The sequence below is a fragment of the Lemur catta genome, chromosome 6 (assembly GCF_020740605.2).
Source record: "Lemur catta isolate mLemCat1 chromosome 6, mLemCat1.pri, whole genome shotgun sequence".
NCBI classification, from domain to species: Eukaryota; Metazoa; Chordata; class Mammalia; order Primates; family Lemuridae; genus Lemur; species Lemur catta.
In genome coordinates, this window is record NC_059133.1 from 55,811,399 (window position 1) to 55,829,064 (window position 17,666).

The window sequence follows — 17,666 nt, forward strand, 5'->3', positions numbered from 1 at the left end:
TCCTTCTAGAACACCTAACTACTCATCCTGTTCAATGATAGCTTCTCTTCCTTTAACTAATCAATGCAGTACACTTACAAAGCTTACATTTAAAAAGACCTTTTAATTTTTTTAGTTATTATAGCTCTTACTCTGTGTCAGGAGATATAACCTGGTGAGCAGCTTGCAGAAATTGGTCAGAGGGCTTCCTGTGAGATCCAAGCCTGGGAAACGGCACCTGCTGTGTGTGGTGAGAGAGTGTGCTTAGTAGCTCACAAGGGCAAGATGAGAATGGAAACTTACATGCCTTTATGATGGGTGTTATGAAATCCTAACAAGAAACACTGGGTAGCAGATATGGGGTCCTATTTTCCCAAAGTCACAAATGCTTGAAGAGAGATCTTGTCTGATAAAATGATTACCACATGAGCCAATCTTGCATGCACAGCAATTTTGAGAGCCCATTCTGGGAGCTAGGTGTGTAGTGTTTATCGTATTGTTGAGGCTCGTAAAAATCTTGTATGGCTGCAGGCAAGCCAAACCCTGAGAGGCATTGCATCTCCGCTGACACCGGAGGACCAAGCCCAATCTCTTTCCTATATATAAGGGGAAGTCTCTGTGCTTGGGGTAGAGGAGTGTTTAGCTCCTTCCCTCTTTCTACCTTGCTCTTGCTTCTCTCTAAGTCAACATGAGTCGGCAGTTTAGCTCCCGGTCTGGGTACCGGAGAGGAGGGGGCTTCAGCGCTGGCTCTGCTGGAATAATCAGCTACCAGCGTAGAACCACCAGCAGCTCCTCACGCCGAAGTGGAGGAGGTGGTGGGAGAGTTTCAGGAGGCTTTTGTAGTGGCGGTGGTGGTGGTGGTGGTTTTGGAAGTCGGAGTCTTGTTAATCTTGGTGGCAGTAAAAGCATCTCTATAAGTGTGGCTAGAGGAGGTGGACGTAGCGGTTTTGGTGGTGGTTATGGGGGTGGTGGCTTTGGGGGTGGTGGGTTTGGCAGTGGTGGTGGTGGTGGGTTTGGCAGTGGTGGTGGTGGTTTTGGCAGTGGAGGTGGTTTTGGTGGAGGTGGTTTTGGGGGTGGTGGTTTTGGGGGTGGTGGTTTTGGGGGTGGTGGATATGGGGGTGGTTATGGGCCTGTCTGCCCCCCTGGTGGCATACAGGAAGTCACCGTCAACCAGAGCCTTCTGCAGCCCCTTAATGTGGAGATTGACCCTGAGATCCAAAAAATAAAGTCTCGAGAAAGGGAGCAAATCAAGTCACTCAACAACCAATTTGCCTCCTTCATCGACAAGGTAAGTTTATCCACTTTGTGCACTGGGGCGTGGGTGGGGCTGTTGGCCCACTTGGGATTGATGCAGTCAAGACATATGTGGGGTTGAATCTCAAGTTTCTGTGTTTGGATGATTAAAAGAATATTTTGTGGAATGGTCTCCTAAGAGATAGGTTAGAAGTCTGCTTGTGGATGGTGCTAATGACTAAATTCTCTTTGACAAAGGGGTTTGTGGTCTACCTAAACATGTGTCAGTTTGACATTTACATTTAAGTGTTTTTCGTTCAGCTCTTGAGCTGAACTGGGACTCATTTCTGTTGAATGAAGATAACAGCCAAGGGCTAACTGAACTTTCTAGGGTGCAAATCAGAACCCTAGAAAGGTCTTCCTAACCATACATAAAAGGGAGCTAAGTGTGAACATAGTATGTTGTGATATTACAGCAGAAATTATGTATTAAGTCAGTGCCAAACATCTTTTGCTGTCGTAAGGGAGCTCAGCCCTCTGAGCATTTTCCATTGGCACTGCATCAGGGTGGAGTTTGTTTTGTACTATATTCCTAAGCATCAGCTCTAGAAAAACATAAAGCATTTTCTACTTTTTGTTTAATCATTATAATATCAACCCAAGGTTATCCACAGTAAATTTCAAATCCAATTTTGGATTTCCCCAGCATATTCTTGAACTGTGTGTATGCCCAGGAGATGCAAACCAATTTTTATGGTAATCTACCTAAAAAATATTGGAAGGCCAATCTCTTAAATATGTATCTATTTCAAAACATAATTGCAATAATTTTATATGTGCTTTGCCATTAGTATTTGTGTAGCTACTCCCTTCCAGTGCTTCCCTGAATTAAAATAAGTTGAGTTTTATTATGAAGGTAATGTTAACTTGATCATCTTCTTCTTATTTCTCTATTTGTCATGGCCAGGAAATAGGAATTGAAGTTCTTTTCCAAATGAGGCATGAGCCTTGCTGTGTGGTGGCCCTTGGGACTCTGGCCATGGGACCACATTTCTGCACCAGGGGTAATGGAGTCTTGTGTTTTTAGGTGAGGTTCCTGGAGCAGCAGAATCAGGTGCTGCAAACAAAATGGGAGCTCCTGCAGCAGGTAGATACCTCCACTAGAACCCACAATTTAGAGCCCTACTTTGAGGCATATATCAACAGTCTCAGAAATCGAGTGGACCAACTGAAGAATGATCAATCTCGGATGGATTCGGAGCTGAAGAACATGCAAGACACGGTGGAGGATTACCGGAACAAGTAAGAAAGCCTGGAAGTTCTTGACTTTTGCTCTATGAGAGTTCCAGAAAGTGATAAGCATTATATAGCTATGACTTTTCTTAGCTTAGGGGCACACCCATTTGGCATTTTCAGAAATCTTCATCTTCTGAGAAGATAGAAATAGTCTAGTGGTTTTATTCCTCGGAAACAAGGAGTGGCTTAGATGATCTGGGCTCATAGAAGGAAGGCAATGGCACCTTTAATCTAGAATGCTGGATTTCAGGCCTCACCTCCTCTGAATCTACCAATCATTTCTGCTTTCCCGCAGGTATGAGGATGAAATCAACAAGCGGACAAATGCAGAGAATGAGTTTGTGACCATCAAGAAGGTAAGCAAATTCTGTGGAATGGAACTCACATAGGAGATAAATAATAGATAAATACTAGAAGACAGTCTCCAGTGACTGAGCAGAAAGAGATCATGATGTGGAGAACCAGGTGGTAGATCTGATGGCATCTGGAGCAGAGCTGCTTTTGCATACTATTGTGGACCTGGACTTATCCAGGCACTCAGCTTCTCCGTAGTTCTCAGCACCTTACATGCTAAGTGGGGAGGCCAGTTCTCAGCAAGGCAAGCAAGCTCCCTTGATTGTGATGTCCAAGGGTGAAGCAATCCAGGAGTTATAATTTACTGGGTAAAAATGTGTGGAGTGGGCTTCAAACTCCTCTTCTACTTGGAAAATACCCTCATAGGTAGAGAGAGGGACCTGCCCTGGAAAGAATATGGCTTTATGATGGCCTTTGTCCCTCTAGGATGTGGATGCTGCTTATATGGCCAAGGTGGACCTTCAGGCCAAGGTGGACAACCTGCAGAGTGATATTGATTTCTTCACAACAATCTACCAAGTGGTAAGTCTTCTAATTTCAACCAAGTTTGCCTAAATGGAGAGTCTTTAAACCTGAACCCACCACAATCCAGAAGAATAGAGATGTATCTTCCATCTATTGCCCCCTCCCTCTGTCTAAGTTGTTTCTGTTTTAGCACTGTAAGCGTCACTGAACTATTATGTCTTGCAGGAGCTGTCTCAGATGCAGACCCAAATCAGCGAAACCAATGTCATCCTCTCCATGGACAACAACCGCAGCCTCAACCTGGATGGCATCATTGCTGAGGTCAAGGCCCAGTATGAGGACATAGCCCAGAAGAGCAAAGCTGAGGCAGAGTCCGCATACCAGACCAAGGTGAATGGCCTGAATGCCTCACCAGCTTCCCCAAGATGTCTTGTCTTGTTACCCTGTCATCTCTGTCTGTGTGTCTGTGCCATGCTGTGCTCTGCCAGCATATAATGGACACGATCTACTATCTTTAGTATGAAGAGCTGCAGATAACTGCTGGCAGACATGGAGACAATGTGAAAAATACAAAGATGGAGATTTCCGAGCTGAATCGCGTGGTCCAGAGACTTAGATCTGAAATCGACACTGTCAAGAAGCAGGTACTTGCTTCCTCCTTCTAGCACTGAGCTCTATGGAATGGGGTAACCCTCAGGTAACGGAGGGTACGTTCCTACTTTTGAAGCTTGCAATTCGTACCAAGGCTACATTATTATCCTCAGTTTCTTTGGTGACTATGTTGGTTTCCAGAATTCAGCCTTCATACCAGGTTCTCTTTGGGGAAACTTGTGAAAATGGCCCAGTAGAGAAAGATGTGATGGTCAGTATGAGTGATCTAACTCGTGACTCAAAGTGAGACTTAAGAGTTGGGGAGTGAAGGAAAGGCAGCAGGAGGTTTTAGGGTGGGCATTTAGAAGCATATCAAGCCTGTGAGGGTTGGAGGAGCCTTGATTCAGAGGGAAGAGGGGCTGTTATGTTATCCCTAAGGTCCTTTAAGGAAGTCATCGGGGTGATGAGCTATCCAGAGGTGAATGAGTGAGATGATTTAGGGCCCAGTGGTTCTGTTGAACTCGTGTATTGGCTTCACTGGGGTGGGGAGATTAATCTGAGGTGAGGAGGCCGAGCTGGGATTAGTTAGTATAAGAGGGTGTAATGTGCCTGATTCTCTTCTTTCCAGATCTCTAACTTGCAGCAGTCCATCAGCGATGCTGAGCAGCGTGGGGAGAATGCTCTCAAAGATGCCCAGAACAAGCTGAACGACCTGGAGGACGCCCTGCAGCAGGCCAAGGAGGACCTGGCCCGGCTGCTGCGCGACTACCAGGAGCTGATGAACACCAAGCTGGCCCTGGATCTGGAGATTGCCACCTACAGGACCCTCCTGGAGGGAGAGGAAAGCAGGTGAGGGAGGCACCCTGGCAGCTGGACCACTTCTTATGGGCTTCCTTCCTTGCAAGCTGACTGTTCTTGAAGACGCAGCCATCTGATTGTAGCTTGTCCTGGGAAGGGGGAAATGAAAAGTATACCGAGCAGGAGGAAGGACTTGGTTTCACTTTGGGAGCTGGAGTCCCAAACATTTTATTTTATTTTTTTTTAAGGCTATAACATCTCAATGAAAAGCTCTGAGACGGAGCAATTTATTTTTTATCTGCGCTGCCTCAGTGTCATCTGGCCTAAAGTCGGTGCCTTTAGAGGGGCCTCATTAACTGCAAGACTCTGGTCTAATTTGCATGGAGATTTCTCCCTGTTTGTACTCAGGCTGAGAAAAACAGCCGACTTGGGAGGCCAGAGGGGACTGGATCAGGTCCCGGAGCAGGTGGATTGGAGGAGCCCCGGAGGGCACGGGGAAGGGGTTTGTGAAGCTGCAGTGTCCTGAGGGAGTTCCTTTTTTTCTCCTACAGGATGTCTGGAGAGTGTCCGCCGAACGTGAGTGTGTGTAAGTACAAGCCGACGTCTCAGGGGCACGTGCAGGCTTTGTCGGGTGGGAAAGGGTGTCGGGCCGAAGGTAACCGAGCCTTCTCTCGCAGCTGTGAGCACCAGCCACACCAGCATCAGTGGAGGCGGCGGCCGAGGAGGTGGAGGTTACGGCTCTGGCGGCGGCGGTGGTAGCTACGGTTCCGGAGGTGGCTCTGGAGGTGGCAGCTACGGCTCCGGAGGTGGCAGTTATGGTTCCGGAGGTGGCAGCTACGGCTCTGGAGGCGGCAGCTATGGCTCTGGAGGTGGCGGCGGCGGCAGCGGCGGTGGCCGTGGTGGCTATGGCTCCAGCTCTGGAGGAGGCAGCAGTGGGGGCCACAGAGGTGGCTCTGGAGGAGGCGGCGGTGGTGGCAGCTCTGGAGGCTCCCTGGGAGGCCGGGGATCCAGCTCTGGGGGTGTCAAGAGCTCTGGTGGTAGTTCCAGCGTGAAGTTCATGTCCACCAGTTATTCCCGAGGGACGAGATAAAGCAGTGCTCTCTATCCCGTTAGCTCTAGCTCTTCCCCTCCATCACTACCAAATTTGCTTGGCAAGACCAAGGTCAGTTGTCCCAGCCTTATTGGAGAAAAGAGCTATGGTTAGTTACACTGGCTCATCCTACTTCCCCAGCTCTTTCTTTTCTGCTCTGCTTCCCAAAGAAGTTTTCAGATCAGTGGCAATCTCAGTTCCCTGGCTATGACCCTGCTTTGTGCTTTGCCTGAGAAACAGTTCAGTAATTACCACCACACACATGACATTTCAAAGCACCTCCTAAAGCCAGCCACAGACCACAGACCAGTTCGACCCAGGGCGTCTTTGCCATGCACAGAGCAATTGCTCTGGACAGCTCCTCAGTATCCTGTCTCTGTGATGCTTTGGTTTTGTACATAAGGTGTAAGCAAGTTGTTCGTCTTTTGTGGAGAGGTCTTAAACCCCCCATTTCCTTGTTTTGCTGCAATAAACTGCATTTGAAATTCTCTGTGCGCCTCAATCTCCTTTGTTTATGGCACTGTCTATCTTGGATGGGTGTTTTGTGGGAGTGACACTAGTGCCACATGGCACATGGGGGAGTCGGGACACATGAACAAAAGCAGGACGGGAGGCTGATCAGCAATGTTTCACTAGGGTGGAATCAAAAGAACAGGCTCTTTCCCAGAGGATGGGGATGTCATGGGGACGTGGAGAGACTGGGTGGCTGCTTGTATTCATCCAAGAAGGCTTTCTTGAAAAGGGAGTGAGCAAGCAGGTTGGGAAGGAGGGGTATGGCATTGAGAAGAAGGGGAACAGCCAGTGATGAGAGGGGCCTGGGTAATGTAGGGTCTGTGGCTACTGCAACCAGAATACAGACTTTGGCTTGTGGAGTTCAAGAACCAAGAGTGTTAACAGAGAGTTGGATATTCCATTTCCCCTCTATGGGGCCACCACCCAAAGCTCTGCCTAATCTAAGACATTCCTTTGTTGACACATAGCTCGTACGTGTGAACTAGTACACACGGGCTAGCATAGTGGACAGAAGCCTGGACACTTGAACTCAGATATGCTTGGGTTTGGAGCTCACCATCACCATTTACTAGTTCTGCATAATGTGCAAGTTACAGACCTCTCTGCACCTCAGTTTTGGTATCCCTAAAATGGGGATTATAATGCCTCCCTTGTGGGAGCTATGGTGAGCGTTGAGAAAGATGATGAGTAAATGTGGCTGAGCACATAGTAAGCGCTCAGTAAGTGCCAATTTTAATGATAATGGTGGTGGTGACAAAGATGATGATGATAATTTGGCTATTGTAACATTGCTTGCTGGATGCCATACACCCCAGCAGGTGCTTGTCCGAGGGAACAAGGGAGCATCAGCTTCGCAATGGTTCTATGACTGAAAACGTCAGTCGACTTCTCCGAGGAGCAATTTTCTTAACTTCCAATTAGGAAAAGTCTTCCTAGCTCCAGTGTCAGACAGAGCTAAGTGGCATAAGGACAGTGTAAGTCACCTGAGTACTATGTAAACATAACTCAGATGAGCTCTATTCCTCCTTCCCAGCCAGCCCTCCTCCAGGGTCCCTCAGTTCCCTCTGCTTGCTTTCTGCGTCCTGCCTGAGACCCACTGAATGCCTGGACTGCCCTGTGAGCTGGCCAGCTGCACGTTTTTCCTGCAGGCTTAAGGCCAAGCTGGGCCTCGAACATTCCCAGGCATTGACAAAGCTGTTTAGGTTGTTTCTTGAAAACACGGAGAAGGTAATTCTTTTGCTAAACATGAAGAAACTAGCTGTGGCCCTGAGCCAAACTCCTTAAACTCTTGGGTAAAACTCCGTAAGCTGAGCCCTCATTGCAGACTCACCTGGGTAGAAGCTTCCTTGTCTCACTGTCCACCAAAAGGATGCTGCAGCCTGCTCTGTGCAGAAGCTCCCCTAGTGAATACTTTGGACTCATCACCCTGGGATTTAGTGCTTCTTTCTTTGGAATCCCAGCTGGCCCCATCTTGGGATGGTTTAGGGCACTTCCTCATGGAAATTCCCCTGCTGTCACTTTTGGGGTGACTCCAGCCATGGGTTTGGCTGGATAAAACCCCTTTACCATGTCTGTTCCACCTGGATTGATGTGAGAACTTGGAAAGTATTATGGTGGAGTCAAAAGAACACGGAACTTTGATTCAGAGAACCTGGGCTGAATCCACTCTGATATTTCAAGGGCAGGCAAAGAAAAATAATCCACAGCTTACACGATGTGTGGGCTTCTTGGATGATTGCTCAGCCATCCTGAGCCTCAGTTGTCCTATAGGTGAAATGGGGATGAAGATATTTACCTCTTCTGGACAACAAGAGGATAAAAAACATAATGTGGAACTGTTTTGTGAATTGTGAATGTGTGACACAGAAGTAGTTAAATGACATTAAAAAGGAATGACCAGTTGGTAGAAGACGGCTGCTGGCTGCTCACACAGGACCTCTAAGGAGAGAAGTACCTTGATGTGGTAACTGTGGCCCAGTGACAGCTCTCTAGGGACATGAAATTGATTTTGTTAGTGCACCCAAAGTTGAATCTGCTCCTGAGGATTGATTTATGTGAACCAAACCAATCAAGGGTTGATTTATGTGTCAACCAGAAAGTCCATGCGTTAGCTTGAGGGGAGCCTATATTTTTAGTGACTGAAATATCAGAGCTTCCCTATCTTGTTATCAAGATATTCAGAAGACTAAATTAGTCACCAGAGGTGGCTTGGTGCTTGTGAATTTAGAACAATGGGAGTTAGGTGGGCCTTGAGGGAGATAATGTAGCCTTTTCCACAGAAGAACTGACCTCGGGAGCCCACAGATACAATGTCTGTCTCCCAGGGACAATGTTGAATGAATGGTGATGAATTCTCATACTCTGACCTACACTCTAGATTCTTTCTTAGGTTACAACTTGATTTATTCACATTTCAGTATTGGGAATACTCTTGTTCATCTCATTTGGAGTTGGGTTTCCTTGGTAAGGTCAGACATGAAATAGGGAAAAATACAATTTAAAGTGAAACTTATCAAGGCTTGTAAGGGTACAAAGATTAAATGAAAACTCTGGGTAAGTCAGTATATAATGAGAAAAACTAAAATGAGTAAGATCAAGTGCCCAAATGCATCAGCATTAGAAAGATAATAAAGGAAAGATCTGGGTTTGGTTCTGTTCAAATAACTTTTCCTGCACAGACACCATGTCTCACGCACTGGGCTTTGGGTGTACTGTGGTGAGTACAACACGGTTCTTGCTTTCAGAGAGCTCAGAGACTTGGGCGGTGGGGAGCACATAAACATGTCATTGCAACGCATGTGACTCATGTGATGACAGAAATACACGCCACAGAAATGGTACATACAGAAATAAGGATGGTTAAAACTGATGTTGGCAGGGCTTTAAAGAACAAATGGGAGGTTTTTTTGGCAGCCAAGGACATTCAAGGCAGAGAAAATAATATGGATAAAGATATGGAAGAGTAAAATTGCATGAAGTATTTCATACTCTGAAGGAGCATGAAACTAGGGACAAGAAATGAGGTTGAAGAGATATCCAGATCCAACCAAGCAGGGCCTTGTAGGCACTCTGCGGGGTCTGGACTCTAGTTTGTGGGTCAGAAGTTCTCAGATGGGGTTTTGAAACCTATTGCCTTATTACAGGCCACTACGTGCCAGGCCGATGGGAGAGAAAGTGCTGCCTTGCTGCTAGTAGAATAGGAATTGGGTGTGGACTGCAGCTCCTCTTATTCCTGAGTGTCCCCGAAGAAACCTGGTCTGCCTATGGGATATCTATCTGTTCATGAAAATGCCTTTTTTTCTAGGAATTTTATGGCGAAGACAGCTGTCCTAGGTGAGGAGGAGCTGGTGAGAGTGTTTAATAGGAGAGTGACAGGATCAGATTGGTGTTTTCAGAGGATCACCTGGGGCAGACTGGAGAGGCCCATACTCGAGGCAGGAAGACTTATTAGGAGACTATTGCAAAGGTGAAGGCAAAAGACCACCAGGGCTTGCACTTTAGTTCAAGTTCTTACAGGTGGTAGAGTGGCCAGAAATGAGGATATGCACTCCAAGGAAAGTTAGGGGTCAAATCATCAGAACTTGGTGATGGATTGGACGTAGGATGGGGTGGGTGAGGCAAAGAGAAGAGTTGAGGGAAGCTTCCACATCCCTGGCTTGGGCAGTGACAGAGAACAGAGCAAGAGGGCTTGTGGGGAAGGGTGATGTGTTAGTTAGCAGGTGCACCTGCTCTATTCTCATGAAGAACGGGGCTCGGGGTGTAAACTGAAGAGTCATCATCAGACACCTCATGACGAAGGGGTAGAGGGAGAATTACAGAGAATCCCCAGCAGGAAAACCAGAACTGTATAGGAGAGAGAACTCCAAAAGATGATCTTGAACTGGAGCCTGTGCTATTCTTGGAAATGTAGAAAGTCCAGGAAAGACTTCATTGAAATGGAAACTTGCTGTTGGTCCCTTGGAAGGACCACGAGGAAGTCTCACGTGACTACCCAGTTCTATCAAAAACAGGCACGAAAATTTTAACGAGGACTTTATGGACATTGATAAAAGTTTCTTTTGAAAAAGAATATTCTTTCTTTAGGTCAGTAATTCTAAAGGTATCAGTCCCATTGCCCCCTGTATCATAGCAAAAATTAAAGTAGCATGCTTTACTGTTAGGAAAACAAAAGCACAGATATTTTATGATCACATGTAAGTTTTAAAAAAATCAACACAATGTTCCAATTATAATATAAAGGAGACACAAAGGGGAAAAATTTGTAATATCATATATATTTCACTTTGTAAGATCTCAGGCAGGACTGCACTGAAGACATAATGAGACAGTCAGATGTTTGCACCTGTAGGTAGAGTCACTATGGATTCAACCAGCTGCAAATGCAGGCTGATGCAGGGATGTCTATGGACATCTTAAGCACTCTGAGTAGCTTTGCCACTGATGACACAATTTTCCAAAAAGGTAAAAAAACCCAAAAACAAACAAACAAAAAAAACTCCTTCAAGTTTTCTTTGCTTTTCTTTCTTTTTCTTTTTTCTGAGACAGAGTCTCACTCTGTTGCCAGGACTTGAGTGCCATGGCGTCAGCCTAGCTCACAGCAACCTCAAACTCCCAGGCTCAAGCAATCCTTCTGCCTCAGCCTCCTGAGTAACTGGGACTATAGGCATGTGCCACCACATCCAGCTAATTTTTTCTATATATTTTTAGTTGTCCGGCTAATTTATTTCTATTTTTAGTAGAGATGGAGTCTCGCTCTTGCTCAGGCTGGTCTCGAACTCCTGAGCTCAAACGATCCTCCCGCCTTGGCCTCCCAGAGTGTTAGGATTATAGGTGTGAGCCAGCTTCAAGCTTTCTGATGAAAAAAATACAATCTTCTCTCTATTTACACAATAGTTGCACTCCTCCACAACTCAGTATATCTGAAAACTGTGCTAAAACCCTTTGCATCTGTATGCAGTGTGGAGTTAGGTTCTGGGCTCAGCCGTTGCACATCACGGGTTATTCAGAAGTTGGGCAAGAGGTTCTGTGTAATCTGGATCCCAGTCACTAAATGCCAGTAATAATTCCCCATATCACAGTGACAAGCAAAAAATGTTCCCACAGATTTCCAGAAGAACCCTAGGCAGTAATGCTGCTTTAGCACATTTTTGTGGTTGGGGACAGTTTTAGAACATCTAGGGAGAATGTGAGGCACATATTTTCAACAGTACTTGTGTGTGTGTGTGTGTGTGTGTGCTGGGGGGAAGGGTTGTGGAAAGGCCATGTCTCCACTGAAAGTATATTATGTGGACCCCTGAATTGTGTAACTGTCTCCATTAGTTTCTTTTTTATTTGCTATTAAAGTAACTTATTCTCTCTCTCTCTCTTTTTTTTTAAAAAGAAGACTCAAGAACAGAACCTAGGAACCATCATGCCTAAGGTTTAGACAAAGAAAGGGAAATCGGCCAAGGGTGCAAAGGACAGGGAAGTGAGAGAGTGTGGCCTGTGGAATCTGTCAGTGAGCATGTTTCGAGCAGCAGCCAGAAGGGGGAGTCGATGTGGGTCATGGAGGAGCCACAAGTTGAGAAGAGCCTAGGAATATGGTCAAGATTTGGGCAGGGGGCAGGGATGCAGCGGGCACTACCGGCCCCCGATGAAGAGGGCATGGCCAATAGGCTGACTGCAGTCGGAGGCCAGAAATGCGGCCAGTAAAGTCGCCTCCTGCAGCCACAGCTGGCTGGAGTCTTGTCCTGGATGAAAGGGAGAGTAAAGATGCCCATGAGACACGTGGGTGGCGCCAGCAGTTTTTAGTTGTTTGTTGAAAGGATGGGTGCCCAGGATGCTCTGGGATGCTCTGTGTCACTGTGTTTGCTCCTCCCACACCTGCTGCAGGGAGCCTGGCACTCCCGCCTATCCATTATCACAAACATGGCGCAGTCTTAGTCAACGTGCGTCCTTCCCGGGTTCACGTGGGGTTATTCCCACCCCTCCCAGGTGCCCACGCCCAGTTTCCAATCTGTCAATAGGCCCTGCTTGCTCTGTCTAGGCAGTGTGGAGCGTCCTCTGCTGGAACAAAGCCTCCTTTACACACGGCGCTGGGACCTGCACTGGTTGCCGCAAAGCTGTGGCTCCCAGGGAGGGTGAGTGTGAAGATTATGCCATCTGGATATTTCAGAAAGATTCTTGAGAATACTAGAAAGAAAATGATTTTATCTTGATTCTGTTCCTTGGTTGTAAAGACATAAGGAAGCAGCTAAATCCTTGCTACAGAGAATTTCTCATAATGGGAGAAAGTTCTTGTCTCCGGGTGTTGAGCCCAGTCCTGAGCATTTTGAGAGCTCAAATGACCCACTGAAAGCTAACGTGAGTGCAGAGAGAACTGGAGCACAGGGAGGTCTAGAAAGAAGACCGAAGAAGATGACTGCAGGTGGGGCGTGATGGCCACTCGGTCATTTGCACTGAAGATGAACTACACCACTGTTGCATGGAAGAACACTGGGCCCCTTCTTGTGCAGAAGTTACACAGCTCACTCCAAAGAAGAACTTTCACTGAGGCCAGTGGTCTGACGCCGTGGGGCTGTCTTGTGAGATGGGGCAGTCTCTACTAGGGACACACAGCAGAGGGGTCTTCCCCAGGCTGGGGCACAGGAGAAGAGATGCAAACCCTGCTTGGCAAGTCAGGCCACTTCCAGCCCTGAGGTCCCCACTCTTGCCCCAAATTTTCCACATTCTTCTTCCTTTCTTTTCCTTTCCCAAGATTCCCAGAGTCCCAGATTCAACTTTCAGAATATTTTGACCAGTCATTTAAAAGTGCATAAAGGTTTGGTTTTGATTTGAGCTGATCTCACAGGTGTTTTGGAGACCATTTTTGTTTGTTCAGTTAAAAAAATGCTGGAGTTCAGTCCTTGAACATGGGTTGTTTATGGTTTAGTTCGATTCTGCTCAAACTCCTGTTGTGCACACAGTGGGTGCTGGCAGGGGGCTCCGCCACGAAGGAGGGGCCAGCCTGGGGCTGCACTTGCACCCCACCCCCTTCACCATGCCATTCTTTATAGCGTTAGAAATTTCCAGCCGTGAAGGAGCTACATCTACTGGCCACCTCACGGGGGTGGTTAAAGCAGAGAGGTGGGAAATAGTCCAAATGACATCACTAGGTTGCATTTTTTATTTTCACTTTAAAAATTGCACAAACAGCATAGTAATCATCTGAAAGAAAATTAAAAGGAACAGAAAGTTCATCTCGACTAAGACCTATTAAGTTTCCATTTTCACTCCAGACCCTCTTCATATGTAAATGTGGATTAATGCAGCTATAACCAGAAAGTAGGTACAATTATTGGCATGTATTTTAATACTGATCAACATTTCCTTCCAGATCCAACTTCTGTGAACATCCCACCCCGGACAAAAAAGCATCCCACCCCAGGACAAAAAAGCATTTTTTTTGTTCCCATCCCATTTTACCTGCCTGTATCCCAGCATTTGTAATACAATACTGCAGTCCCTAACCCCCCAGGCCCCCCCTGTGGGCCTCTCTGAGCTGTGTCTGAGCTGGGTCTTGGAGGAGGGGGTGGTGGCAGTGGGGGGAAGGTAGGCAGGATCCCTGGCGATGTTGCCGCTTCCGGTGCAAGGGAACTCTTGTCTGGGAAGAAGATCTTGTGAGGCAATATCCACTTTGCATTGTAGTCACCTGTCTGCACACAGAGGTGTGCATGAGACAAGGACTGAGGTGAGGCCATCTGCCGCTCCCCTAACTCTAGGTCTTAATTAACCTCAATTATATGGAAGGTGGGAAAGGGTGTGGCAGGCTCTTGGCTTAGCTTTCTAGACGCCACAACTCATCTGTCCTACTCTCTGCATTCCTACTCTGTATTCAGTGGAGTGATTGGTTAGTCCCTTCTGTTATCAGTCTTAAGTTTCTCCCAGTGACAGCACAGTTGATTCTTCTTTGTCCTACACCTGGTGGAGCTGGAAGAACATTCTAAGCAAGTAGAGAGCATGATGTCTACCTCTGTGTCCCTGAAAAAAGAATGAGATGATCCTTGTAGTTGAAACGGTCCATTCTTAGCACTCACAGATGAACATTTGGGTGTCTTCATTCACACCGTGCTTAGCTAGGGTGTGCAGGGATTAGAGAAACCCCTCTGGGTTCCCAGGGGAGTGCCTTGTTTTTGGCTGCCTTCTCAGTAATCCTCTCTCTTGGCTTGATAATGGATAAACAAGGTTTCCACGATTTCCACATAAGGCTTTGAGGCAAAGTGGTGTGGCAGGAGCCTCATGCCACCTTATTGGCACTTGTGACCTTGCCACGTGCCACCATGGAGAGGTGTGCACCTGGTGGGACCTGGGCAGTGCAGTCCATCCCAGAGCAGGACAGTCACCAGCTTGGGTTGCGGAGGGTCTCCTGAGGCAAGCGCTGGGACGTCCTGCCCCTGTAGCCAGCCCCTCAGCCCCTTCCCGGGCGTTCCCAGGGCTGTGAACAGGAAGGGGCGGTTGTTCTCCTGCCTTCACAGCCTGGGGGGAAGTGTGGCAATGAAAGATTTAGAAGCCCGTGAAAGACACGTCCTCTGTTTGCTTCCCATTCTCCATCATTACGGGTAATTGAGTGTTGACTGCGGTATTTATTAAGCCCCTGCCTTCGGTCTACCTGAGGCCTTTTCTGGCTCTGAAATCCAGTGCTCTTGGGCTGGCATGGCTCCATGAAGGTGGAAGAGCTGTGGGACAGGGCTCCTGCTCTGTCACCCTTTAGTCAGGACACCTTGACAAGCCACAGAACTCAATTTTTCTATCTCAAAAATGAAGCTATCGGCCAAGGTGGTCTCTGCCGTGTTTCTGAGCTCCTAGTACAGATGCCAGAATGGGGTGGAGAGCCTTCCAGAGAGGCAGAGCGCGCTTGTTAAAGCTCTGTGTCAGGAGCAGGGAATTAGGCAAAAGAGGTGGAGTGGGAGGCAGTGGGGCTCCCAGAGGTGGAGTCTGAGGACTCACAGGTCATTCCATTCATCTCGTGGACTCGCACAGGTCTCTTCACTCTCTTAGAGGCTCAGTTTGCTCATGTGTGAAATGGGATAATATTTGCCCTAACTAATTTGGAAGGAGATTGTCAAGGGAAATGACACATGTGAGGGTCACACTGCTGCTCTTCCTTGAGAAGGCCCTGAGTGTGGGGGTTCCCAGGAAGGGCCGCTTGCTTGGGGACAAAGGTGGGGTCCCATCCTTCATTCCTGTGGGTCTTGAAGCACTCAGGAGTCTTCCTTTTAAACGAAAAACCCATTCATGAGGGGAGGGCTCGTGTCCTAAATCCATGACTGCTAGCCGAGTAGTGAATGGCCACTAATGCCTGAGTGGGAGGAGCTGACCGCCAGGTGGGACCAGGCCTGGGGAAGGGGCGGGGGCTCCAGGGAGGAGGGAGGCCTGACAGGCGGCCTTGTAAGTCACAGGTAAGGGGTGCATGGTCAGGTGGCCAGGTGCAGTCTAGGAGATTATGTTGATTTTATTTTATTACCACAAGTTCTAGACATTTCCTACACCTTCTACAGACGATGGGAAAGGAGAAACATTTGCTTTGTGCTAGAAATTGTGCCAAGTAGTACATATATTATTTATTTCATAGCCACTCTCTGAAGTACAGCTCACCCTTGAACAACACAGGTTTGAACTGCACTGGTCCACTTATGTGTGAGTTTTCCCCAATAAATACATTGGAAAAATTTTTAAAGATTTGCAACAATTTGAAAAAAACTCACAGGCGAACGTGTAGCCTAGAAATATTGAAAAAAATTAAGAAAAAGGCATGTCATGAATGCACAAAATATATGTAGATACTAGTCTATTTTGTCATTTGCAACCATAAAATATACACAAATCTATTACAAAAAGTTAAAACTTATCAAAACTTACGCACACAAACACAGACTATACGTGGTGCCATTCGCAGTTGAGAGAAATGTGAACAGATGTAAAGTTGTAGTATTAAATCATAACTGCATAAAATTAACTGTAGTAATACTGTACTAGTGTAATAATTTCAGAGCCACCTCCTGCTGTGATTGCAGTGAGCTCAAGTGTTGCAAGTATCCGCTTAAAACACTGTGTGACACTGGTCATCTCTGTGTGAGCAGTTCATCTCTCCAGAAAATTACATATCACAGCAAAAAGTGACCCCTCACAGCTCTCGTGTATTTTTCATTGTGTTTAGTGCAATACCATAAACCTTGACTAACAAACACCGTGGGACCCATACAAAGTGCCACTAGTGGCACTGGAAGAGCTTCCAGGAAACAGGGAAAAGTTGTGGCATTATAAGAAAAAGTTGATTTGTTTGGTATGTACCATGGATTGAAGTCTGCAGCTGCGGTCACCTGCCATTTCAGACAGACAATTCATCTTGTAAACAGACGATGTAAACTTTACAGTATCGATAAATACAGTATGGTGTGTAAACGTATCTTCTTTTCCTTATGATTTTCTTAATAACATTTTCTTTTCTTTCTTGTAAGAATACAGTAATATGATCTTAGATGTCAATATCAGAATGTATTTGCTGAAAGTTTATCATGTGGAACTGATGTTTGAAGTTCTGAAATGTTTCTGGAAAATCTAGATATTCAAATGTGGTTACAGTCACTGTGCAAGCTAAACATTGCATTTGGCTGTAAGAGACCTGTAAAACAGTGTGTTAAAGAAGGTAGAGACTTATTCTTCTTTCACATGAAAGAAATCTGAAAGTGTGCTATTCAGGGTTGACATGGCATGGTCAAATATCACTGTGATGATGCTTAATTTTATGTTAAAAAATACCATCATAATACATACAGTACAAAATATGTGTTAATCAACTGTTTATGTTATCAGCAAGGCTTCCTGTCAATAGTAGGCTATTAGTAATTAAGTTTGGGGGGAGTCAAAAATTATACATGGATTTTTGACCACGCAGGAGGTCATCACCCCTAACTCCCACATTGTTCAAGGGTCAACTGTACTATTATCTCCACTTTACAGATGAGGAAGTGGAGGCCACGGAAGGGTAGGTAGCCCTTCCAAGGCCAAGAACCTAATTAGTGCTGGGGCTGGGATTCAATCCACGTGTGGTAGACAATCCCTGCCCTTCACCAGCGTACAGCATGGCCCTTGTTTACTGCAAGGTATCATGCGAGGGTAACTAATTGTTACAGCTCTTCTCCCTCAATAGAGAATCCCTCAGAATCTTTCATCCTTGGATGCTGTAGTCGTATTTCACACCAGGACAGAGGGCAAGGAGAAGACCCAAGGGACAGGAAGAGGGCCCAACAGCCCACGTGTTTGAAAGCCTGGGGTTTCTGCTACCCAGTTTGGTGCAGGGTGGCTCTGCCTTGGACCTGGCCTCAGAAGC

The 17,666-nt window shown here is 46.6% G+C and overlaps 1 protein-coding gene across 1 annotated transcript; it reads left to right on the forward strand.

Annotated features, from left to right (window-relative positions):
* The first annotated feature begins 667 nt into the window (after positions 1-667).
* KRT1 (keratin 1) lies at positions 668-6,274 on the forward strand. The gene is made up of 9 exons (XM_045553928.1): positions 668-1,267; positions 2,300-2,514; positions 2,804-2,864; positions 3,289-3,384; positions 3,553-3,717; positions 3,846-3,971; positions 4,547-4,767; positions 5,268-5,302; positions 5,394-6,274. Exons 1-9 carry the CDS (start codon positions 668-670, stop codon positions 5,804-5,806), a joined length of 1,932 nt encoding a protein of 643 aa, XP_045409884.1. The 3' UTR covers positions 5,807-6,274.
* The last annotated feature ends 11,392 nt before the right edge of the window (positions 6,275-17,666 follow it).